The sequence below is a fragment of the Podarcis tiliguerta genome (assembly GCF_965153285.1).
Source record: "Podarcis tiliguerta genome assembly, chromosome: 17".
Lineage (NCBI taxonomy): Eukaryota > Metazoa > Chordata > Lepidosauria > Squamata > Lacertidae > Podarcis > Podarcis tiliguerta.
Window position 1 is genome coordinate 8,719,528 of NC_139550.1, and position 24,270 is coordinate 8,743,797.

Below are 24,270 nucleotides of genomic sequence, written 5' to 3' on the forward strand. Positions count from 1 at the left end.
TTTCTTAGACCCAAATCTGCAGTTGATTCATTCCATCAGGCCCTTGAGTTTTAGAGTTAAGGAGAGAGGGATTTCTGTCTCTCCACACGATTCTTATATATCTTATCTCATAACAACTACATAAAACGCAAATAAGCCTCATAGGCTAGCCTAAAAGGAAAGGTGATTGTTTTGGTTTCCCCTTTCCTGGACTACAGCGTCCTTTTTGAGATGGGGTGAGACTATCTTGTAGGTGGAGCTTCCTTCAGCTGCCCAGAGACAACCCAAATTTCTAGACCGAAGTCTGCGATTAAACATCTCTGCTAGTCATCACAGGGTGAGGGTGTGAGAGAGAGGAATATCTTGAGACCTCTGCACAAATTTAAGAGTCTCACAAAACATGTTAACAACCCCAGTTTGGGTTGCACAGGGAGGACTACTAAACTCCTGTTTCTAAGAGAGCTTTGTTGTGTTCATATAGACAGAACCAGACTGTTGGTGCCAGGGAAGGAAGCCGATATAATTCAGTCACATAAAAGCCACATTCGAGACTTGCAAAGAGCTCAGAGATGTGGATCATCTGGTGTGTGGCTACGTGGTTCTTAAAATTCAGTAAGTCCTTTGTCAGAATCCCCTTCTCTGCTTTACAGGCGGCTTTTAATATTCTAATCCAAGATCCTGGTTTAAATTTCCGCTTTCCTCTTTCTCTTTCAGGATTCTCAAATGCTGAGATCACCCAGCCATGGAGCCTGGTGCTGCAGGAAGACAAAACTGCACGGATCGAGTGCGAACAAAAATATCAGCACAACGTCATGTTCTGGTACCGCCAGGGTGCCGAGCCAGGTCTACAGCTCCTCTTTCACTACTATTATGCCCAGCAACAGCCTGCAGGCAATGTTTCTGATCGGTTCACAGCTGATATGCCCAGCACAGATCGCTTGATCCTGAATATTTCCCCTGCAAAGCAGGAAGATTCAGCTGTGTATTTCTGTGCAAGCAGCAGAGACACAGCAGTTCAAAGTAACCTCGCCTTCCTACAAAATCCTCTGTGTGTCCTCATCACTCTGCCTGCGTGGGCAGCTGTGCTTGAGTGGTACAATTCCATTTACCATGAAATATACTCGGAGTCGAGAGTGGATTTCATGCTCTTTATTCAGCTCATAGTGGTGAGGAGGAGTGGAAGTTCCCCCACAATATCTGCTTTATATACATTATTTACACAATGGGCTGCACGTGATTGGCTAATTCCGGGATTCTCCTGTAGGCCAATCAGGTTGTGGATTCACTTCCACCTGGAGCTGGATTGGGTGGCTCCTGTGGACCAATCATACTGCTGCAATGTTCTAGGACCAACCAGACTGCTGCATTCTGAATCCTATTGTTCTAGGGCCAATCAGACTGCTGCATTTTGGATCCTATTGTTCTAGGACCAACCAGACTGCTGCATTTTGGATCCTATTCAACTCAGTACATAATAACCAAGTATGGACCAATGTGAGATTCCAGTTCCTCTGGAAACTCTCAGGCAGAGCATGTGCTCCAGAATCCTCTAAGGAGTTGGGATTCGGGACATTATAAACATTACAAAACAGTGCTCAGGGCCAAGCAGGTTTGCTGGCTGACCTGGCAGCCTCAGGCTGCAACATTTGCCTTTTCTATTATTGGAAATAGCATGTCTTTATCACTTTTCCATACGATAAAATGCTCAAATTATCCCGAGATCCTGGGAAGTGAAAAGCTGCTGTGATGACCTTGGGAGGTGGGAGTTCAGCCAGACACAGCCTGCCAGCAGCTATTTAGGACATGAAACCTCCACCAATTTTCTACTCTGAGCAGGTAGAGTGATCATTGGCAGAGACACCATGAAGTTCCTCTTGATCCTTACCTGTCTGGGAGTAGCGGGTGGGTCCTTTGATGCCGCTTCATCTTTCTCTCCTTGGAACTCAGGACAACTAAAAATAAAAGAAAAATTAATTTTCTATCATAGGCTCCACTGGAGACAGCAAACGCCATCCAGAAGTTATATTTGGCTGGGATAAGAAGTTGTGAGCAGTGGTAGGGCTAGCATATGAACACATGGAGCAACCTGTCTGCAGTGCCCTAAGCCCAGTGCATTTTTTCCTAGCAAAAGAGGTGCCAGAACTCTCCATGAACTTCTTCGTTTTCTTAGAATGGCAATGATGTGCATCTGAGAGAGGTGCTGGAACTGAGTTTTGGTGATTTCTGGCTGAAAAAAGGCCCAGCTTTAGACTGTTCTTGGGTTTGCTTGCTTGCTTGTTTGTTTCTTTCTTTGTTTGTTTCTTTGTTTGCACGAAGATACAGGTCTTCTTATGGGACGTGGGTGGCGCTGTGGGTTAAACCACGGCGGTTCGAATCCCCGCGGCGGGGCGAGCTCCCGTTGCTTGGTCCCTGCTCCTGCCAACCTAGCAGTTTGAAAGCACTCCAAAGTGCAAGTAGATAAATAGGTACTGCTCCGGCGGGAAGGTAAACGGCATTTCCGTACGCTGCTCTGGTTTGCCAGAAGCGGCTTAGTCATGCTGGCCACATGACCCGGAAGCTGTACGCCGGCTCCCTCGGCCAATAAAGCAAGATGAGCGCCGCAACCCCAGAGTCGGCCACGACTGGACCTAATGGTCAGGGGTCCCTTTACCTTTTACCTTTACAGGTCTTCATGGTCAGGGCCAGACCAACCATGAGGCAAGGTGAGGCAATTGCTTCAGGCAGCAGCATCCACGGGGCAGCAGATCTAGTCTCCAGGGTGTGACCTGCTCCTTGAAGGCCACATCTGCTGCCTCCTTGGCAGCCCCATACCCAACGCCACCTCTACAGAGGCCTTTTGGCGATAGGAGGCACTGCTGGTCTCCCCCCACCCTTGTTCCCAATGAAGATTTTTTTGCCCCCACCCCTTGTTCCTGATGTAGATCTTCACTCACCCCTTCTTCCCTAGTTGGGGTTGTGGTGAGGAGCCATTTTGTGGTTCACCTCAGCTGCCAGAATATCTTGGGCTAGCACTGTCCATAGTAAAGCTATTTACGACAGGCAGCTAGAGCCACCATATCGCCACTGTTTTGCCAAGACCTCCATCTCACTGCAGGGTTGTGTTTTGAAGACACTGAAGAGCCGTAGTAATGATAAATAGTTTGCCTGTGTCAAAGCTATATTGCAGCCTCTGTTCTGCAGATGAAAACAGAGAGCAAGATGGATTTTAGCACGACAAAGTTGCTTCAGGAGTGATGGTGCCTCGTAAAAGTTTAGGCAATGCAGGGCCCTCAAAATGTAGTTGGACTCCAACTCCCATCAGCCCAAGCCAGTATCACCCACAGTCAGGGATTATGAGAGCTGTAGTCCATTAATATGGAGAGAGAGACTTTCTGCTAACCATCAGGCAATGGCTTTTTCCACCTGCTTTGCCCAACCGTCCAGTCCCAGGAGACTTTCCCAGACCATGATTTGAGAAGAACAGAAGCAGCTTGGAAGAGAGAAGAGGAGATATTATTTTTTTAAAAAAATTATGTGTGTCCTTGTTTCTCAGTTGGATCTTTTTACATGGTTTCGTATGCTTTCTGGAATTCTTATGCATTGTGACTATGATTATAGTTTATTAATTCTTGACTGTAATTGATAAGTGTAAAATGTTTAATTATTATTTGCTGGTATTTAATTTTACTGTTGACTATTATATTTTAATGTATTATTGAATATTGCTTTATTTGATAGAGGTGGTTTATTCTAAAGTTATTGTGACTTTTTTGTGCAGTGGTACCTTGGTCTCAAACTTAATCCGTTCCGGGAGTCCGTTTCACTCCTGAAACCGATTGAAAACCAAGCCACGGCTTCCGATCGGCTGCAGGAGCTTCCTGCACTCAATGGGAAGCCGCGTCGGACGTTCGGCTTCCAAAAAACGTTCGCAAACCGGAACACTCACTTCCAGGTTTGCGGCGTTTGGGAGCCGATTTCTTTGGGAGACGAGCTGTTCAGGTACCAAGGTACCACTGCATTGGATCAGACTGTCATTATGTGTGCAATCTTTGCTGTCTATTTTGTTGTTTCTTCAGCTTGCAAAACGCCTTTATAGTAAACTAGAAAGGCAGTACACAAATTAAAAGTGAAATGAAATGAAATATTTGGACGGCACCACAAAAAAACTTCCCCTGATTTAAAGCATTCGTGCAATCCAATCTTTGGCCTATCTGTAAGAAATGTGGTGCCGTTCTTTGTGTGCAGCGAATTGGCAAAAAAATAAATAAAAGGATCTTCAGGATTCAAGACACTTCTGTTCAGTAAGATTATGCATTTCTGGCGAACATAGCAGGGTGATCGTCACTTTGCTTGGTTGACACTGTCCTTGGCTGTCACAGCTGCTGTCCCCTTTGATGATGACGACAAGATTGTGGGAGGCTATACCTGTCCGGAGCTGTCGGTCCCCTACCAGGTGTCTCTGAATGCTGGATATCACTTCTGTGGGGGCTCCCTCATCAGCAGTCAATGGGTCCTATCAGCTGCTCACTGCTTCCAGTCGTGAGTAAAGAACATTCAAATCCTTCATCAGTGTTGCTTAGGCTCTGTTTCCCTCTCCTTCGAATCTTCTTTCAGAGCTAACAAAGTTTGGGTGGGACTAGGGCGTCACCAGGGTACCTTGGAATCTACATGCTGCAGATACTCAGGACAGATCAAAGAAAGCAATTCTCCACATAAAGGTAAAGTAAAGGGACCCCTGACCATTAGGTCCAGTCATGACCGACTCCGGGGTTGCGGCGCTCCTCTCGCTTTATTGGCCGAGGGAGCCGGCGTACAGCTTCCGGGTCATGTGGCCAGCATGACTAAGCCGCTTCTGGCGAACCAGAGCAGCGCACGGAAACGCCGTTTACGTTCCCGCCAGAGTGGTACCTATTTATCTACTTGCACTTTGACGTGCTTTTGAACTGCTAGGTTGGCAGGAGCAGGGACCGAGCAATGGGAGCTCACCCCGTCACGGGGATTCGAACCGCCGACCTTCTGATCGGCAAATCTTAGGCTCTGTGGTTTAACCCACAGCACCACCCGCATCCCTAATTCTCCACATAGCCGCACAGTAACGTTGGGTCAAATGTTTGTGGTGATGGCTTCTGTGAGGGAGGGGGAATGTGCTTGCAGCTTTCAAGTCAGCGCCCCATAATCATGAAATAATAACAATAATTTATTATGTATACCCTGCCCATCCGGCTGGGCCTCCCCAGCCACTCCAGGCGGTTCCCAACAGATTAAAAACAGAATAAAACATCAAATATTAAAAACTTCCCTAAATGACATAAAAGACTTCCATTGAGTTATGAATGTATACCTACCCTTATCCATGCATTTGAAAATAATAATAACCAAAGAATTAACCTAAAGTTGAGTTCGCACAGTTTGGGCAACCAGCATTTCCTCATGGGAACTTTTGCATCTTTCCAAAGCTTTGCTATACATATCCCTTGCCGTTTGCTAAACAGTTGTCCACAATCCTGAGCTTCCTTTTTCAATCACTTCCTGGCCTTAAATATGACCTGGAAGATTCTCTGTGGATTTTATTTTTCTTTCTTTCTTAAGCTTTTATTTATACTTTTCAAGTTTATACATTTCATTAGTTTTACAAATCAATTTAACATTTCAAAACTTGACTTCCTTCCCTCTCTTTCTGCAGTTCCTTGATTTTTAAAAATATTTTCTGCATATCCAAATTCATTTCACTTGCTCATTTAATTATCTACTGTAAATATATACTCTTGTGAAACTGCAGATTATTACGGTAAGCGTGCTAATGTTCTTATCTGCTCACAATTTATCTGTAAGTATTCAATAAACCATTTCCATTCTTTTATAAAAAGTTTGTTATCTTGATTTCTTATTCTTCTGGTAAGTTTCACCATTTCTGCATATTCCATGAGGTTTTGTATCCATTCTTCCTTTACAGGGACTTCTGCTTCTTTCCATTTCCATCGGTGGTTTTTCTGGCACTTTTCTGTACACGCTCTACGTGAATCAACCATATCACAGTCTAGAGCTTCATTTAGATTAAACATTTTGGGCTTTGGCTGAGAATTCCACACTATAACATACAGTGAATAACCACGTTGTAAATATTTCAGTTTCCGCATCCAGGTGAGGCTGGGGGAATACAACATTAATGTCCTGGAAGGGTCAGAGGAGCTCATTGACGCGGAGAAACAAATTCCCCATCCCAAATATGACCCGGTTACCACAGACAACGATATTATGCTCATCAAGCTGGCTACCCCTGCCACCCTGAACTCCCGCGTCCGAGCCATTTCTTTGCCTTCAAAATGTGTGGCTGCTGGGACCACGTGCCTGATCTCAGGGTGGGGCAACACCCTCAGCGATGGATGTGAGTTAAAGCATGTTTAATGCATTCAAATCACACAGGGCAACTTTTCTTTCTGCAGGAATTCAAGGCCAAATTAGACATTGCCATGGAGGTGCATCTCAGTGGCGTAGCGTGGGGGGTGCAGGGGGGGGGGCCGGCCGCACCGGGCGCAGCATCTGGGGGGGCGCGCTCGCACTCGCAGCTCTCTGCCCCTACCTGGCTCACTCACTCTCTCTCACTGCAGTGCTGGCTGTGCGAATCCAATCCGAGCCGCCGGGTCGCCGCCCACTGTGGAGGGGAGGGTGCCAGGCGTGCGGTGCGGATAGAGAGCGAGGGACTATCTGGGGGAGGGACAGTGCAGCGGGGGGGGGGGGGCGCAAATTATTTGCCTTGCCCCGGGTGCTGACAACCCACGCTACGCCACTGGTGCATCTAGCAGACTCTCAGCACTTTTGGTAGTAGTAGCAGTAATAATAATAGTACCAATAATAATAATTTATAGCAGCACATGCAGGGGCTGCTTAACCTTTTCCTCCCTGGCTGTTTCACAGCCCATGTACCATTTCAAATGGATAAACGGCATGTTTGGATGCTTCTCAGTACAAAACAAACCTGCCCAAATATTGAATTGTGGCACGTTAGGGAGATTAAGCTGAAGCTCATTTCTTATGGGATTGTTATTTGGAGCATTGGTACCCTCACTGTTCAGTCAAAAAAGGGCTTCTAAGGTGGCTTAAAGGTAAAGGTAAAGGACCCCTGACAGTTACGTCCAGTCGTGAATGACTCTGGGGTTGCAGCACTCATCTTGCTTTACAGGCCGAGGGAGCCGACGTTTGTCCGCAGACAGTTTTTCTGGGTCATGTGGCCAGTGTGACTAAGCCGCTTCTAGTGAAACCAGAGCAGCACACGGAAACACCGTTTACCTTCCCGCCAGAGTGATACCTCTTTATCTACTTGCACTTTGACGTGCTTTCAAACTGCTAGGTTGGCAGGAGCAGGGACCAAGCAATGGGAGCTCGCCCCATCGCGGGGATTTGAACTGCCGACCTTCCGATCGGCAAGCCCTAGGCTCTGTGGTTTAGATCATGGTGCCACCTGCATCCCCAAGGTGGCTTATGTACCATCAATTAAAACAAGGTAGTCCCTGCTTGCAAGTTTGCCATTTTACCAACACAACACAAAAGGAAAAACGGGGCAGGGAGGGATGAGGAAAATAGCAAACTACAAAGTAGGTATGTAGAAGGGGCAAGTTTTTGGTGGTGTAATTCCTGGTCTAATTCCTGAACTTTGCAAACTGTAGTGGTAAGGCCCCAGGAACACTATACAATATCACAGGTCATGCTGTGGTTTGGTAGTTTTTGCTTCTCTCTTAATTTCTTGGTTCATTGATGCACTACATGGAATTGGTGGAAATGACTGGCAGAATCCGAGACCAGGGAGAAGAGTCGGTGGAAGAAGATTGGAAAAAATTCAAAGTATATTTACAGAAATACTGCAAAATTAATGAATGTTAGAAGAATGCTGGAATGAAGTTACATGGTTTTAGCAGAAATGTTATAAAGAATTAAGCAAAAACTGATTGTTAATGGGCTAAAGTGGAAAATTTAAAGTTAGATTGTGTTAAGATAAATTATAGAACAAAAAAAATTGAGAAAGATGGAAAGGATTTGCTGAAATAGCTAAACTGAACTAGAATACAAAAAAGGGAGGTGTGAGGAGGTTGGTGAAACAAGTAAATGAAAGGTAAAGTTATGGAAATATTGGATGTGTTTTTAAATGTTTTTGTTTTGCTTGATGTTTTGATGTATTGGTTTTTTGTTTTTCTTTTTATTTTCGATGTATTGTTTGTTAAATTTTCTATTGTTTTTTCCCCTTTTTTCTGTAACTATTAAACTTCTAATAAATATCATTTTTTTAAAAAATAATAATTTCTTGGTTCATAACAACATTCCTTAATTCCTTTTCCCCCACCCACTCCATTTTGGGGCAGTCAACTTGCCAGAGCTTCTTCAGTGCCTGGATGCTCCCGTTCTAAGTGACGCCGAGTGCAAGGATGCCCTGGTGGGGCAAATCACGCCAAACATGATATGCGCAGGATACCTGGAAGGTGGCAAAGATTCCTGTGATGTGAGATGCTTTTCTGTGCCTTTTTTCTTTTGCCCAGAGACAAATGCTGCTGCTACACTCGTGCCTTTAATTAGAAGAACCGTGTGGGTCACATTTGCAGATGACACCAAACCGGGGGAGGGTTAGCCAATGCCGCAAGATGACAGAATCAGGATTTGAAATGACCTTAACAAATTGGAGGACGGGAACCAAACTAATAAAATGAATTCTAATAGGGATAAATGCAAGGTTCTTCACTTAGACAGGGAAAACCAGCTGTGCCCAAATAGAAGATGAGATTCCATACATTGAAAATAGGACACATTCTAGAAGGCAGGTTGAATCCAAACAGGGAAACATTGGCTTGTTGTGGAGTAGAGCCTAGGGGTTCAAACCATCTCCAGTGCTAAGTAGGGAAAATGAAATCCCTTTGAAGACCTTCAGAGGATTTGGGTGTTTTTTCTCCTTTGTTGTTGTTTAGTCGTTTAGTCGTGTCCGACTCTTCATGATCCCATGGACCAGAGCACGCCAGGCACTTCTGTCTTCCACTGCCTCCCGCAGTTTAGTCAAATTCATGCTGGTAGCTTCGAGAACACTGTCCAACCATCTCGTCCTCTGTCATCCCCTTCTCCTTGTGCCCTCCATCTTTCCCAACATCAGGGTCATTTCCAGGGAGTCTTCTCTTCTCATGAGGTGGCCAAAGTATTGGAGCCTCAGCTTCATGATCTGTCCTTCCAGTGAGCACTCAGGGCTGATTTCCTTAAGAATGGATCTGTTTGATCTTCTTGCAGTCCATGGGACTCTCAAGAGTCTCCTTTAGAATGCCATAATCAGGCTTCAGATGGATAAATTGGTACCTGACTAAAAACAGACATTTCTTAACTACCCAAATCTTTTATTTACAGGGGGATTCTGGTGGACCCATGGTATGCAATGGGGAGCTCCAAGGAATTGTGTCTTGGGGCATAGGATGTGCCCTGAAAGGTTTTCCTGGCGTATACACCAAGGTCTGTAACTATGTGGACTGGATACAAGAAACAATTGCGGCCAACTGAAAGATCCATCCCTGTCTTTGGATATTTGCCTTTTCTTCTGTTTAATTCAGCACCGTTGTGCTAAATAAAGTCAGATCATGTGATGCAGCCATCTTTTTATTTCATGAGTTAGCAGAGTTCCAAAAGTGAACTAATTCCCACCTCTATACTTTGAAGTTTTTATACTGGACATCTGTGTTAAACATTCCTGTCACACAGTATTCCTGACTATTATAACCAGTGCTCTTTTTTTTCTAAAAAAAATGTTTAGGTGTACTCTCATTTTGACTCAAGAAAATGACCATTTTATAGTTCAAATGGGGAAAAATAAATACAGTAAATGGACAAAAGTACAAAGAACATGCATTACTCATATTGAAATACTGCCCCTCAATGAGGTCAAACTTTCGTCAGTAAAACACCACACATCCACATTCCACACTGCTTCACACATGAAACACTCGCTTCCATCTGAGACTCAGGAAACACTGGGAAAGGAAAGGAAGCCGCCATCGGAGGTGGTAACAACGAAACTGACCAATCACCATGCTAGATTCCAATTCCTACTTCACACATTAAACGCTTGCTTCCCTCTGAGACTCAGGAAACACCATGACAAGAAATGAGGCTGCCATCGGGATAGCAATGGAACTGACGATTCACCGTGCTAGAGAAGAAACAAATTTTAAAAACTTTTTTTAGTTTCTTCTCCCATTAGATTCACAAAATGTTTAGGGGTATGTGTACTCCTGCATACCCCTAGAAAAAAGCACTGATTATAACACCCATTAAGGAAGTAAATTCATTTTAGAATGAATGGAGAATTGAACCAAATGGGGTTCAGTTTCAAAATAAATGCATTTGGCAATGAATGGTTGTGTAGATTTCTTGCCCCATTTGTACCCATTTGTTGGCAGTGAAGCTTACCTGGCTTTGGGGGCTGATGCTCTTAGAGGCTGTCATTTTATTTATCCATAATGAATTGTATGACATTCCGGGGGGGAATAGTAGCTAACACAAAAAAGTGCCCCCACAACTGTTAACTACTGAAATCGGTTTTGCTATCACTGCCCCCATGGCGACAGCAACTTTCCCACCCATCCCTAAAGTCAGAATCAAGAACTGAAGAACAAAAATGCATGTAGGTACTGAAAGAAATATGAGTCTAATGAATGAATAATGAAGAATTGCCCTACTGGATAAAACCGAGAATCCTCCTGTTTAAATATATTGTTACAAAAGTTAGGTGCCTCCCCATTTCTATGCTGAGCAGTGGCAAGAGCCCATGGGGTTGTTGTTGTTGAGTCGTTTAGTCGTGTCCGCCTCTTCCAGACCCCATGGACCAGAGCATGTCAGGCACTCCTGTCTGCCACTGCCTCCCGCAGTTTGGTCAGACTCATGTTTGTAGCTTCGAGAACACTGTCCAACTATCTCGTCCTCTGTCATCCCCTTTTCCTTGTGCCCTCCATCTTTCCCAACATCAGGGTCTTTTCCAGGGAGTCTTCTCTTCTCATGAGGTGGCCAAAGTATTGGCGCCTCAGCTTCACAATCTGTCCTTCCAGTGAGCACTCAGGGCTGATTTCCCTGTTAGCCCATGGGGTACCAGGCACTAATCCAGGGCCTGTGGTCCTTTGGGGAATTGAAGACATGGCAGAGGCTGTGGTAGTTTTAAAAATGTGATTTATTCACATACAGTGGTACCTCGGGTTACAGACGCTTCAGGTTACAGACTCTGCTAACCCAGATATAGTACCTCAGGTTAAGAACTTTACCTCAGGATGAGAACAGAAATCACGTGGCGGCAGCGGGAGGCCCCATTAGCTAAAGTGGTACCTCAGATTAAGAACAGTTTCAGGTTAAGAACGGACCTCCAGAACGAATTAAGTTCTTAACCCGAGGTACCACTGTATTCACACCTGGTTTTAGATAGAGTCCAGATCTTAAAGCATGGTCATCTTCAGAGGGGCTTGTTCCCCCCAGCAGGGCAGCTCTAAAGTCCAGGGCATTTTCTCCCTTCTTCCTCCCAGCACACCTTGTTAAATACACTCTTTTTCTGTCACCTCACACTCAGTTACCTAGGCAACCTTCCAAACCCCCAGTCTGTTAACTCTTCGGGGCAGGAGGGAAGGACAGTTCTCCTGTGCTGCCAAATGGCCCTCAATGGCCCTGCATTGTTTCTTAATGGCCCTAGCTTGGCCAGGTCCTTTTGCATAGGCTGGCCCAGGAATCCCTCTGCAGCTTGTATTTCTCCCTTCACATCCCAAGTCATCAAAATCCTACCATTTATTACCGTATTTTTCGCTCTATAGGGCGCACCGGACCATAGGGCGCACCTAGTGTTTTGGGGGGGAAATAAAGGGGAAAAAATTTCCCTCCCCCAGCCCCAAAGAGCAAAGAAGCCAAGACAGCCAGTGGGATCCAGCCCCCAGAACGGGTCCCGGAACTTGCTGCTATCTGCGAGCCTTGGGTGCCCAAGGCTTGCGGATAGCTTCCTGAAGCATGCATTCGCTCCATAGGACGCACACACATTTCCCCTTCATTTTTGGAGGGGAAAAAGTGCGTCCTATAGAGCGAAAAATACTGTAATTTCTAGGGGTCATCCCCCCACCGAATCTGTAACACCATTATTGTCTAGCCAGATGCTTTGAGAAAGCCTCCCAGGTCAAACTCTGTTGACTTAAGCAGCTGATTACCAGAACCCATGTATTACACAGATCAGTCACAATCTGGAGAACCATTCGTGCTTGGAAGATAGAACGGGGGTCATCCACCACCTGACAAATAACAGTCTATCAGGCACAAAGACTTTCCTGAAAATCTTGAGCATTGTCAGCATGGACAGGGGTGGCTCTGCAGAGTTTTGGAGGGAGTTGTCTCCCAACCCTACCTAGGCATGCTGCAGATTGAATGGTGGACCTGCTACACACAAGGCGGAAGTGCTACCAGTGAGCCACACATCTCTTCCCCGAAGGACTTGAGACCTGTGGAGGTCTATATACATAGGTTTACATTGGAAAGAGGTGTTCCACAGGGAGGGGCCACTACCGAGAAGGCCCTCTGCCTGGTTCCCTGTAACCTCATTTGTCACAGTGAGGGAAGCACCTGAAGGCCCTCAGAGATAGACCTCAGTGTCCAGACTGGACGATGGAGGTGGAAACACTCCTTCAGGTATGCTAGGCTGAGGTCATTTAGGGCTTTCAAGGTCAGCACCAACACTTTGAATTGTGCTCAGAAACGTACTGGGAGCCAGTGTAGATCCTTTAGGACCAGTGTTATATGGTCCCAGTGGCCACTCCCGGACACAAGTCTAGCTGCCACATTCTGGATTTGTTGTAGTTTCTGAGTCACCTTCAAAGGTAGCCCCACACAGAGCGCATTGCAGTAGTTCAAGAGGGAGATAACTAAGAAGAGAAGAAGAAGAGTTTGGATTTGATATCCCGCCTTTCACTCTCCTTCAGGAGTCTCAAAGCGGCTAACATTCTCCTTTCCCTTCCTCCCCCACAACAAACACTCTGTGAGGTGAGTGGGGCTGAGAGACTTCACAGAAGTGTGACTGGCCCAAGGTCACCCAGCAGCTGCATGTGGAGGAGCGGAGACACGAACCCGGTTCCCCAGATTAGGAGACTACCGCTCTTAACCACTACACCACACTGGCATGCAGCACTCTAGCGAGACAGGTAGGGTCTCAGTCGGTGTACCAGATGGAGCTGGTAGACAGCTGCCCTGGACACATAACTGACCAGTGCTTCCATGGACAGCTGTGAGTCCAAAATGACCCTCAAGCAGCGCGCCTGGTCCTTCAGGGGCACAGTTATCCCATAGCCGTATCCTCCATGAATCTGTCTCTCTACAGCCTGGATCTCAACCAAGATAAGTAGCATTGACTGGTATGAACCCTGGAAAAAGGAGGTATGAACATGGTGGGGAGGAGAAGCACTCAGTGCCATTAACAGGTGAAGCTTTTCCTGGCATGGAGATACCATGTTAAATTTCTCTATTTCAGGCTACTGTGAAATGCAAAAGAGCAGGGGAAGAAGAAAAACTGCAACCTTCTGCATCACTCCCCCTTGCATGTGTCACACTAGCAACAATTCTCCACGATTCCCTGTGCCAGAACTATGGGCACAACCAGCAGGAAAGTTCCCCCCCCTCTGGGAAGGAAAAACCTGGGTCTGACAGCGTTGTATAGATAGGCTAATGAGGGAGTGCAGAATTGATCTCTGGAATCTTTCTGACTTCTCAGGGCCAGGGGGAGGTCTTTTGCAACCCAGGGTAGGGGAAAGAATGCTCCCTGCGCCAACATTTTGTCATATGCTGGGCAGGAGAATCTAAACACATGAAATAACCACAGCTACACCCACCCAGATGTGCATGTTCAGAAGATACTGGGCAGATTTTACTAGCTGATGCAATTGGAGATATGTCTGCCTTTAGCAGGCAAGAGGTGACCTTTTATTTGAGGACAGTTGGGGCATTCTGGGCCATGCATGTTTCTGCTGTCCTACTACTGGGCATGCTGCACACACATAAAGCTCATGTCCTCCAACATCATCACCATCATCATCATCATCATAATACCACTCTACCTATCTGACTGAGGGACATGGGTGGCACTGTGGGTTAAACCACAGAGCCTAGGACTTGCCAATCAGAAGGTCGGTGGTTTGAATCCCCGCGACGGGGTGAGCTCCTGTTGCTCGGTCCCTGCTCCTGCCAACCTAGCAGTTCGAAAGCACCTCAAAGTGCAAGTAGATAAATAGGTACCGCTCCAGTGGGAAGGTAAACGGCGTTTCTGTGCGCTGCTCTGGTTCGCCAGAAGTGGCTTGGTCATGCTGGCCACATGACCCGGAAGCTGTACGCTGGCTCCCTCAGCCTATAGAGTGAGATGAGCACCGCAACCCCAGAGTTGTCCGTGACTGGACCTAATGGTCAGGGGTCCCTTTACCTTTTACCTATCTGACTCGGTTGCCCCAGCCACTCTGGACTGCTTTCAACATATATAAAAACATAATAAAACATGAAACATTTAAAAACTTCCCTCTACAGGGCTGCCTTCAGGTGTCATTTAAGGTTGTATAGTTACTTATCTCCTTGGCTTGGGGGCCACATAACTCCATTCCCTCCAACATTTCTCTGATGAACATACATCCTAAGGAAAAGCGGGACATTCCGTGATCAAATAAGAAACCAGAATGGCTTCTTTAAATCTGGGACTGTCCCAGAAATTTGGAGGGTCTGTGTGTGGGATCTGTAGCTACAAAGGATTCACAACCCTCCCTAGCCAGAATAGTGTGATTATTAGGTTATGAAATTCTCTGTAAAGCTAAAGAAGGTCAGAACAATGTATGAACAGGGCTTGGTGGTCTCCTCGGCACTGTATATTTCCAGTCTGGCCGAAGCTCAGCATGGGCCTGCCATTGATCTGCCATATAATTCCATGCCCTGCACTTCTGACGGGCTTTAGAATGCTGCACTCCCCTGGGCTGGCTGTAGCCCACACAGAACAGGATTACAGGATTTGTGATGTTTCATAAGCATCCAAGATGGCGGAAAAAGGGCCCAAGACAGGACTCAGCTGTGTACATTGGCAGAACTACACACACCACAACATCTCAATTCCTAGAAATGTTTCACTTCAGATATAAGGCACCTGGGGTTATGTTATCACCTTGGGCACTTGCAAGGTCTATTTTAACCAAGCTGATGCAAGACTATGGGAAGTGGAAAGCTGGTGGGACCTTGGGCTGAGGAGATAAGGTCCTAGGGAAGGTATAAATGTGGAGAGATGCCTTCAGAAAGTCCTGTTGTAATTGACGAATCCACTGAGAAGACATCATGAAACTCCTCTTGGTCATTGCCTTCGTGGGAGCAGCAGGTGAGTCTGTCAGGTTTTAAAAGAATACAAAATGAGCCCCTGTTTCCAGTGGGTTTTGGGTACTGTTTTGAAAAGAATTTGTTAGCTCTTTTTTATGGTATGTCTGCATATCACCTTGAGACAGATGTAAAAGGTGATTCGTAAATTAATTTATTACAGAGTAATGAGGAGGTTATAAAATAATGGAGTTCTGAAGTCGTGAGTCTATACTAGGTAAGACCGTTGCTGTAGATCAGCCATAGGCAACGTCGGCCCTCCAACTATTTTGGGACTACAACTCCCATGATCCCTAGCTAGCAGGACCACTGGTCAGGGATGATGGGAATTGTAGTCCCAAAACATCTGGAGGGCCGAGGTTGGCTATGCCTGCTGTAGATGCTTGAGGAATTCATTCTTTAAGAATTCTAATGTAAAATTATCTGATCTAATATGTGGATTGCAACACAGTGATTCATTAGTTTCTGCCCTTTCCAGTTCTCAATTCAAAAATCATATAGAAATATATGACATCTCTTTTGAGAGAAAATACTACTAATTTATTATTTCTACCCCACCCATCTGGCTGGGTTTCCTCAGCCACTCTGGGCGGCTTTCAACAGAACATTAAAAACCGAGTAAAACTTCAAACATTAAAAACTTCCCTAAACAGGGCTGACTTCAGACATCTTCTAAAAGTCAGATAGTTGTTTATTTCCTTGACATCTGATGGGAGGGCGTTCCACAGGGCGGGTGCCACTGCCGAGAAGGCCCTCTGCCTGGTTCCCTGTAACCTCCCTTCTCACAGTGAGGGAACCACCAGAAGGCCCTTGGAGCTGGACCTCAGTGTCCGTGCAGAATGTCAGTGTCTGAGCTGAATGATGGGGATAGAGATGCTCCTTCAGGTATACTGGGCCGAGGTGCAGTATACAGAAAATACAGAAACTGAGAAGAGATTTTAAAATATTCATTTAAAAAGACATATGTTTATATGTGCATCTTCATGCAGTGTCTTTTAAATACAGATGTGTATGGGAACTGGACAGAGCAGTCCTATGGGTGAACATATGTAAAACTAATTTGCACATCCCTAAGAACCAGAAATAGAAATATTCCTGAGATGTGACCACATGAAACTCAAGGGATTGAGCGACTGCCTCTCCCTTCTTAACCTTAACTTCAAGGCCGGGTCATGTTATCAAGAAGAAACTGTGCCTAATTTGGGGTTTTGTTTTGCTTTCTGAAGAACCCAAGTTACTTTGCAGTCCGTGCTCATTCTGATTTTCCCTGTTTTTGTCAGTTGCTCGCCCCTTTGATGATGACGACAAGATTGTGGGAGGATATACCTGCGAGAAGAACTCCGTCCCCTACCAAGTATCACTGAATTCTGGGTACCACTTCTGTGGGGGTTCCCTCATCAATGAACAATGGGTTGTCTCAGCTGCTCATTGCTACAAATCGTGAGTGGCTGGCACTTCCTTTCTCCATTGTACTGCAAACCCACAAGATCTCAACATTTCAGCAGAGCTGGAGTTTAGGAATAGTAAGAACCAGTGTGGGTTTCGAGGGCTCCAGATTGTTCAGAGTAGACCCCTCTCGTTTTTATGTAACTAAGCAACACCACAGCCTATCGCCATGATGGAGCCATCGGTAGCTGCATCTGAATATAGATTTTGAAAGCATATTCTGGGTGGGTCTTCCAGGACAATGCACTGAACTAGATCCTGAAGTGTAGAATGAAGAAAGCCCTCTATTGATCCACGAAAGGCAAAAGGCAGGCTTTCTGATATTTACACTAGACCCATCCAGTCCAGAAACTTCTTGCCATCTGTCAAACATTGTCTCACAGTACCCGATGCCTTCCTGAGTCCCTTTGGGGGAAAGGGCAGGATATAAATTTAATGAACAAACAAACAAACAAGCATTCCCCTCTGAACTGAAAGAGGACTCTGAGATCTGAGCATGAGGATTGAGCCACAAAGCAGAAGTTTCTCTGTCTTGCGTCTCACACCTTTCGCTAAATTGTGTTGTGTACTTAGAGCTTCGCTGGGATTATTTCCATTTTTTATTGAACATAATTTATTTACCACTTCAGTGCTATTTTTCTAGAAGAAGAAGTGCCAGAGCTCAGCCATTTTATTGTAGTAACCCTTCTAACTGGTTTATATGAAATCTCGAATCTAATGTGCAATTTAAAAAACAAACAAAACCCCCCCACAAAACTTCCAGGAACAGCAGAAAGGCACCACTTATAGTCATTTTAATGAACGGGCTGGTACCATGCTGTTTTTTATTGTAACAATTTGTATGGTTTTAATAGATATATATATCTCTATCGATATATGTTTAAATGTTTTTTTATGATATGTTTTTCTGTGTTTTTAGCAATTCATATTTTTATGACAGATAAAAAGGCGTGGGGGTATAAATAAATATATAGCAACAACAACAACAATTAATGGAATGATATAAATATATAGCTATTATTATTATTATTATTAGAATTAGAATTTATTTATTCAGTATTCACAGAGAGAGGCAAAGGAATGCAGTTTCTATTAAATAATGGCGTTGCTCCTAGTCCTACCCGCTCTGTCTCTCCTATTCTACGTCATCCCTACGGTGGCTGATCTGATCTTCTGCTTCTGAGCTTTCTGTTCTACTACTCACAATGCCTGCCTAGTCCTGGGGGGGGGGGGGGTCAGTAATGCTTTCCATAGACACTGAATCTATCAGCTGTCTCTCCCCCGATGTGTCTTCTTCCTGCTATTCTTCTCCCAATCATTCCCAGCTTTCCCCCTCTGCATCCTCTGAACTGTGGCCTTCTGCAAACCACTGTTCTAAATCTATACAGTGGTACATCTGATTACATACTTAATTCGTTCCGGAGGTCCGTTCTTAATCTGAAACTGTTCTTAACCTGAAGCACCACTTTAGCTAATGGGGCCTCCTGCTGCTGCCGTGCCACCGCTGCACGATTTCTGTTCTCATCCTGAAGCAAAGTTCTTAACCTGAAGCACTATTTCTGGGTTAGCGGAGCCTGTAACCTGAAGTGTATGTAACCCGAGGTACCACTGTACTGTCCCCCTGTTCTTGGGAAGGTTCAGGAGAAGGGGGGCGTCCCCCCACCATTCCTCCTCAGTCCAGCCCCTGACAGGCCAGACACCGCACAGTGCGCTCAGCACCCTGTCAACACTTGATTTTGCAGCCGCATCGAAGTGAGGCTTGGAGAACATGACATTATGCAGGTGGAAGGAGGCGAGCAGTTCATCAATTCCGAAAAGGTCATTCGCCATCCAAAGTACAACTCTTGGCTCCTGGATAACGACATCATGCTCATCAAGCTGAGCTCCAATGCCGAGATTTCCTCACGCATCACCCCCATCACCTTGCCTAGCGGATGCGCAGCTGCCGGAACTGAGTGCTTGATCTCTGGGTGGGGCAACACTCTTAGCAGTGGAGGTGAGTATGAACATGGTTTCATCAACCCATCGGCATTTATTTATTTACTTATTATTTCAACTACAGTGGTGCCCCGCAAGACGAATGCCTCGCAAGACGGAAAACCCGCTAAACGAAAGGGTTTTCCGTTTTGGAGGTGCTTCACAGAACGAATTTCCTATGGGCTTGCTTCGCAAGACGAAAATGTCTTGCGAGTTCCTGCGATTTTTTCCCGCTCCCCACCCCCTTTTTCTAAGGCACTAAGCTGCTAATAGCCTTTTAGCAGCTAATCCGCTAATCCCTTAAGCCTTTAATAGCCGCTAATAGCCGCTAAACCGCTAATAGCGCTAATCCGCTAATGGGCTTGCTTCGCAAGACGAAAAAACCGCTAGACGAAGAGACTCACGGAACGGATTCTTTTCGTCTTGTGAGGCACCACTGTACCTTTCAACCAAGGTTCCCATCTCAGCAGTACCTAATTCCACAGCTAACAAAACAGCCCACTTTCTCGTCGATCCCCAAAGGTCTGATGGGGCAGACAGAAAAGATGTCAGGCCCAATTCATAGTGCTGGTTTTGACCTATAAAGCCTTAAACGGCTCAGGACTGTGATACCTCAAGGTCCGCCTCTTCCCATATGAACCTACCCAGACCCTGAGATCATCTTCTGATGCCCTCCTTCGTGTGCCTTCTCCTTGAGAGGTCCGGAGGGTGGCAAGACGAGAAGGGGCCTTCTCTGTCGTGGCTCCCCGCCTGTGGGATGCTCTCCCCAGGGAAGTTAGCCAGGCAAAAATGTTCCTTTTTAACCAGGCCTTTGGTTGACCTGATTGACATCCTATACCCTTTAAAAATGTTGCTCCTTTGGGGGGGGGGGTTTACTGGATTATTGTTTCAATTTTTATTTTATATATTGTGATCTTTTTTGTGAACCATCCTGAGACCTCCGGGTATAGGGGGTATGTAAATTCAATAAATGAAATGAAATGTAAGCACCTCAGCAGTTTTGATATCTTGTGAGCTGATCAGTGAAGCTCTCGTGCCTTTTTACATAAGGCTAGAGGCCCACAAATAGGGACACCGGTGGCGGTGTGGGTTAAACCACAGAGCCTAGGACTTGCCGATCAGAAGGTCGGTGGTTCGAATCCCCGTGATGGGGTGAGCTCCTGTTGCTTGGTCCCTCCTCCTGCCAACTTAGCAGTTCAAAAGCACGTCAAAGTTGCAAGTAGATAAATAGGTACCACTCCAGCAGGAAGGTAAACAGCGTTTCCGTGCACTGCTCTGGTTCGCCAGAAGCGGCTTAGTCATGCAGGCCACATGACCCGGAAGCTGTACGCTGGCTCCCTCGGCAAGTAAAGCGAGATGAGCACCGCAACACCAGAGTCGGTCACAACTGGACCTAATGGTCAGGGGTCCCTTTACCTTTACCTTTAGAGGCCCACAATATTCCTGGCTTCTTGTCTTAGTTGCACCCCTTTTCCTTTTCCTTCCAGTCAACTACCCTGACCTTCTTCAGTGCTTGAACGCTCCCATCCTCGCTGACGCCGAGTGCCGAGATGCTTATCCAGGGCAAATCACTGACAACATGATCTGTGTCGGGTACTTGGAGGGCGGCAAAGACTCCTGCCAGGTGAGAGGATTCACCTTTAGTTCCATTATTAAATGAGAAGCTCTGAGCCCTTGAAAATACACTGGGACCTCGGTTTAAGAACTTAATTCATCCTGGAGGTCCGTTCTTAACCTGAAACTGTTCTTAACCTGAGGTACCACTTGAGCCAATGGGGCCTCCCATTGCCGCCACGCGATTTCTGTTCTCATCCTGAAGCAAAGTTCTTAACCCGAGGTAATATTTCTGGGTTAGCAGAGTCTGTAACCTGTAATTAACACTGTAATACTGTAACACTGTAATTAACCACAAATTTTTTTTTTGCCGCTCTGCTTTCTTTGGCAGCAGCCACAAATAGTTACAGGTATCCTGTAAGATGTTAGCCCTGAGTGGGAGCAAAGGTGGACTTTGCATGCCTGGGTGTAGCCAGGATGTTTTTTGGGGAGGGCAGGCCTTTTGTCAGAGGGGGCAGAACCAATGTGATTGGTCAGTTAGTTATTTCTATTGTTTTACCTGATGAGGAGGGCAGTTGCCCCCTCCCCTTGGCTACACCCATGTTTGCATAATACACTTTGTGTTTATGCTGCTTGCACCATTTTCTGTGGTGGAGGTGGGGATATTTGCTAAGGATCAGGTTGCACACCTTGTCTGAAGGCGAAATCAGCATCTTAAGCAAGCATCACTGCTTGCTTCCTCAGAGGCTGAATTCACACTGTAAAGCAACTATGCTGCAGCATAAGGAGGGGGTAGAAATTCAGTTCAGCTCCCATTTGAAGGCAAACCTACATAATTTACGCTCTCTAAAACAATACACAAACCAAAGCACAGCTCTCCCCTAAATTCACACCTCTCCGAATATTGCAATGCAGTTCTTTAAGTAAGTCACATAAACAAAAAATACATACGCACTAGGGTAAAGTGTGTCTAAAAATGCATATATTGGTGAAAATAAAGTTTCAAAAATGCAGTATATTGCGGGAAATCGCTTTGCAAAAGTCTGTATATTAGCCAGCATTGCATATAAAAATGTGTATATTCAGAGAAATTCACGCAAAAATGCTGATAAATTATCCCGAGGACTTTAAAAAAACACAAAACCTTAGGTGGAAATGTGGAGAACTAATAATAATAATAATAATAATAATAATAATAATAATAATTTATTTATATCCCGCCCTCCCCAGCCGAAGCTGGGCTCAGAGCGGCTAACCACAGTAAAATGATACAACATTCTAAAATCATTTCATTATAAAATCAGTTCAAATCAGACCATTGGGCTCTGTCAAAGGAGGGGGTCAGGTTGTGCCCTGGCCAAAGGCCTGGTGGAGCAGCTCTGTCTTACAGGTCCTGCAGAAAGATGTCAAGTCCCGCAGGGCCCTAGTCTCTTGTGACAGAGCATTCCACCAGATCGGAGCCACAGCCGAAAAAGCCCTGGCTCTGGTTGAAGCCAGCCTAACCTCTCTGTTGCCCAGGACCTCCAAGATGTTTTTGTTTGAAGACCGTAAGTTCCTCTGTGGGACATACCAGGAGAGGCAAACTAAACTTAAGTCTGGAAAATCAGAAACCAAAACTGACTATTTGACTCATCGCTTGCTGTAGAGCACATGTTCTACAGCAGCACATGCTGTAGAACACTGCCATGTTATCTGGGCACTTGCTTGGTGTGACCATTTTACTGTGAGAACGGGAGAACTCTGGTTGCTGCTGCTCTTCTGTTCTTGTGGGCTGGCAGGAGAAGCCCCCAAACTGGGGTAAAGACATGGAGAAGAGAAATTCCCAGAATTCAAGGGAAAACAAGACTTTAATTGATTCCCCCCCCCATTTTTTTTATTGATTTTCCAAATTTATAACAAACATAGACAAACAAAGAAACATAAATCCTAACTGTAATAGTTCCACTTTTGTTAACATTGTTAGGTGACTTCTTCGAATCCCCCTGGCTGAGTTTCAATGTATATCATTGCAACAGTTTTCCAAAACTAATTTCTCATAAAATTTACTTAGTCAGTTAACATCTTTCTTTCTTTTCATATTAACTTTAGACATATTATTCTATAACATCACATATTTAAATCCTAAGCCAATCTGGTACAGTGGTACCTCGCAAGACGAATGCCTCGCAAGATGAAAAACTCGCAAGATGAAAGAGTTTTTTGTTTTTTGAGTTGCTTCGCAAGATGAATTTCCCTATGGGCTTGCTTAGCAAGACGAAAACGTCTTGCGCCTTTTTCTTAAAACCGTCAATGCATTCCTATGGGAAACCGTCAATGCATTTCCTATGGGAAACCGTGCTTCACAAGACGAAAAATTCACAAGACGAAAAAACTCGCAGAACGAATTAATTTCGTCTTGCGAGGCACCACTGTACTTGCAAGGATTTCTATTTAAGTTATCTTAGCATATTTAACTAAATAGTCTTTAAATTTCATCCATTCCTCCTGGTACTCCTCCTCCTTCTGGTCGCGGACTCTTCTGGTCAGGTCGGCTAGCTCCCAAAAGTCCATCATCTTCATCTGCCATTCCTCCACTGTTGGCACTTTTTGTGTTTTTAATTGATATTTTTGCTGTCGTACAAGGAAAACAACATGAGCTGGACTGCATGCATGCCATATTTCACTTGCAACCTCTTTTGTCTTGCAGGGGGATTCCGGTGGCCCCGTGGTCTGCAATGGCGAGCTCCAGGGCATCGTTTCATGGGGAATAGGCTGCGCTCTCACTGGCTACCCTGGAGTCTACACCAAGGTCTGCAACTATATTGACTGGATCCAGGAAACCATTGCTGCTAACTAAGACAGCAATTTCCTCCTCTAGTTTCAACATACTAGCACCCTTTGCTTCTCATGTAATTCGTCTTAATAACAATATAAAAAAAGAATTCCAAGGAAATAAATGAATACAGATTACTAAACTTATCCTGGTTCATGGTTGTTTTCTTTTCACCACACTCCAATCAAAGGGCATATCTGTGCTACAGACTTTTATCGTGGCACTTTTCACTTTCATATTTCCACTTCTTTTTACCTTATTTATAAAGTGCATTTCTTTATTTATGATGATTCCTACCAAGACGACTTACAACTAACATTCAATTACAAAAGAACCCTTAAAAAAAACTAAAAGGAAAAAGAACACATTTAAAATGTTAACATATTAGAAACAGCATCACACTGCGCAAACTCAGATTTTCTAACCCTAACCCTTTTAGAAGTAGGTGGGATTTTAAAAAAATATATTTCTTTTCCCCTTTTGTTTTAATGTATGTACTGTACATAGGTTATTGTCTTTCGGTTGGTTGGTTGGTTGGTTGGTTGGTTGCAAGTTGCTTTGAGTTGCCCTGGGCAAGATAAAGCAACTAACAAAATAAACAAATACCCAACAGGAAAAGAATATGAATTTCAGGCGACTTATCGACAATAACACTACCATGCTGCAATGCAAAGATCAAATTTAAATTCTGCAGTGCTTCCTTTTCTCTTGGCATTGCCAGACCCTCCGAGTGTCCCTATTTTCCAGAGACAGTCCAAGACTTACAGAAGACATTCCGGTTTCTGATTTGATCCCAGAATGTCCTGTTTTTACTTAGAACATCCCTATTTTAATTGGAGAAATGTTGGTGGGTTTGGAGCTATGCCATCCCCCAGCCATCTGAGAGCAGCCCTGTATAGGGAAGTTTTTTTAATGTTCATTAAACATTATGGTTTTATATATGTTGGAAGCCACCCAGAGTGGCTGGGGCAACCCAGTCAGATGGGTGGGGTATAAATAGTAAAATATAGTAGTAAAAGGGAAAGGTACAGGGACCTCTGACCATTAGGTCCAGTCGTGGCCGACTCTGGGGTTGCGGCGCTCATATCGCTTTATTGGCCGAGGGAGCCGGCGTACAGCTTCCGGGTCATGTGGCCAGCATGACTAAG

At 45.1% G+C, this 24,270-nt stretch overlaps 2 protein-coding genes and 1 gene segment (V, D, J or C); all 3 read left to right on the forward strand.

Annotated features, from left to right (window-relative positions):
• Window positions 1–323: 323 nt before the first annotated feature.
• Window positions 324–24,270, forward strand: part of LOC310667732 (T-cell receptor beta-2 chain C region-like) — a 57,969-nt gene continuing 34,022 nt past the window's right edge. The window contains exons 1-2 of the C gene segment in view: window positions 324–591; window positions 694–999.
• Window positions 1,842–9,483, forward strand: LOC310667790 (anionic trypsin-like; the record flags this gene model as incomplete). The annotated part of the gene is made up of 5 exons (XM_083420742.1): window positions 1,842–1,881; window positions 4,338–4,497; window positions 6,087–6,343; window positions 8,313–8,449; window positions 9,334–9,483. The coding sequence occupies 5 exons, from the start codon at window positions 1,842–1,844 to the stop codon at window positions 9,481–9,483; spliced, it is 744 nt and encodes a 247-aa protein (XP_083276868.1).
• LOC310667771 (anionic trypsin-like) lies at window positions 15,282–23,250 on the forward strand. The gene is made up of 5 exons (XM_083420706.1): window positions 15,282–15,337; window positions 16,614–16,773; window positions 18,522–18,775; window positions 20,244–20,380; window positions 22,997–23,250. Exons 1-5 carry the CDS (start codon window positions 15,298–15,300, stop codon window positions 23,144–23,146), a joined length of 741 nt encoding a protein of 246 aa, XP_083276832.1. The 5' UTR covers window positions 15,282–15,297; the 3' UTR covers window positions 23,147–23,250.

Excerpts from the sequence above, each read along its gene's own strand:
- LOC310667771 (XM_083420706.1), top strand. The coding sequence starts at position 15,298 with ATGAAACTCCTCTTGGTCATTGCCTTCGTGGGAGCAGCAG. Across the intron at positions 16,774-18,521 it reads GCTGCTCATTGCTACAAATC|CCGCATCGAAGTGAGGCTTG; the intron begins GTGAGTGGCTGG and ends TTGATTTTGCAG. Across the intron at positions 20,381-22,996 it reads GCGGCAAAGACTCCTGCCAG|GGGGATTCCGGTGGCCCCGT; the intron begins GTGAGAGGATTC and ends TTTGTCTTGCAG.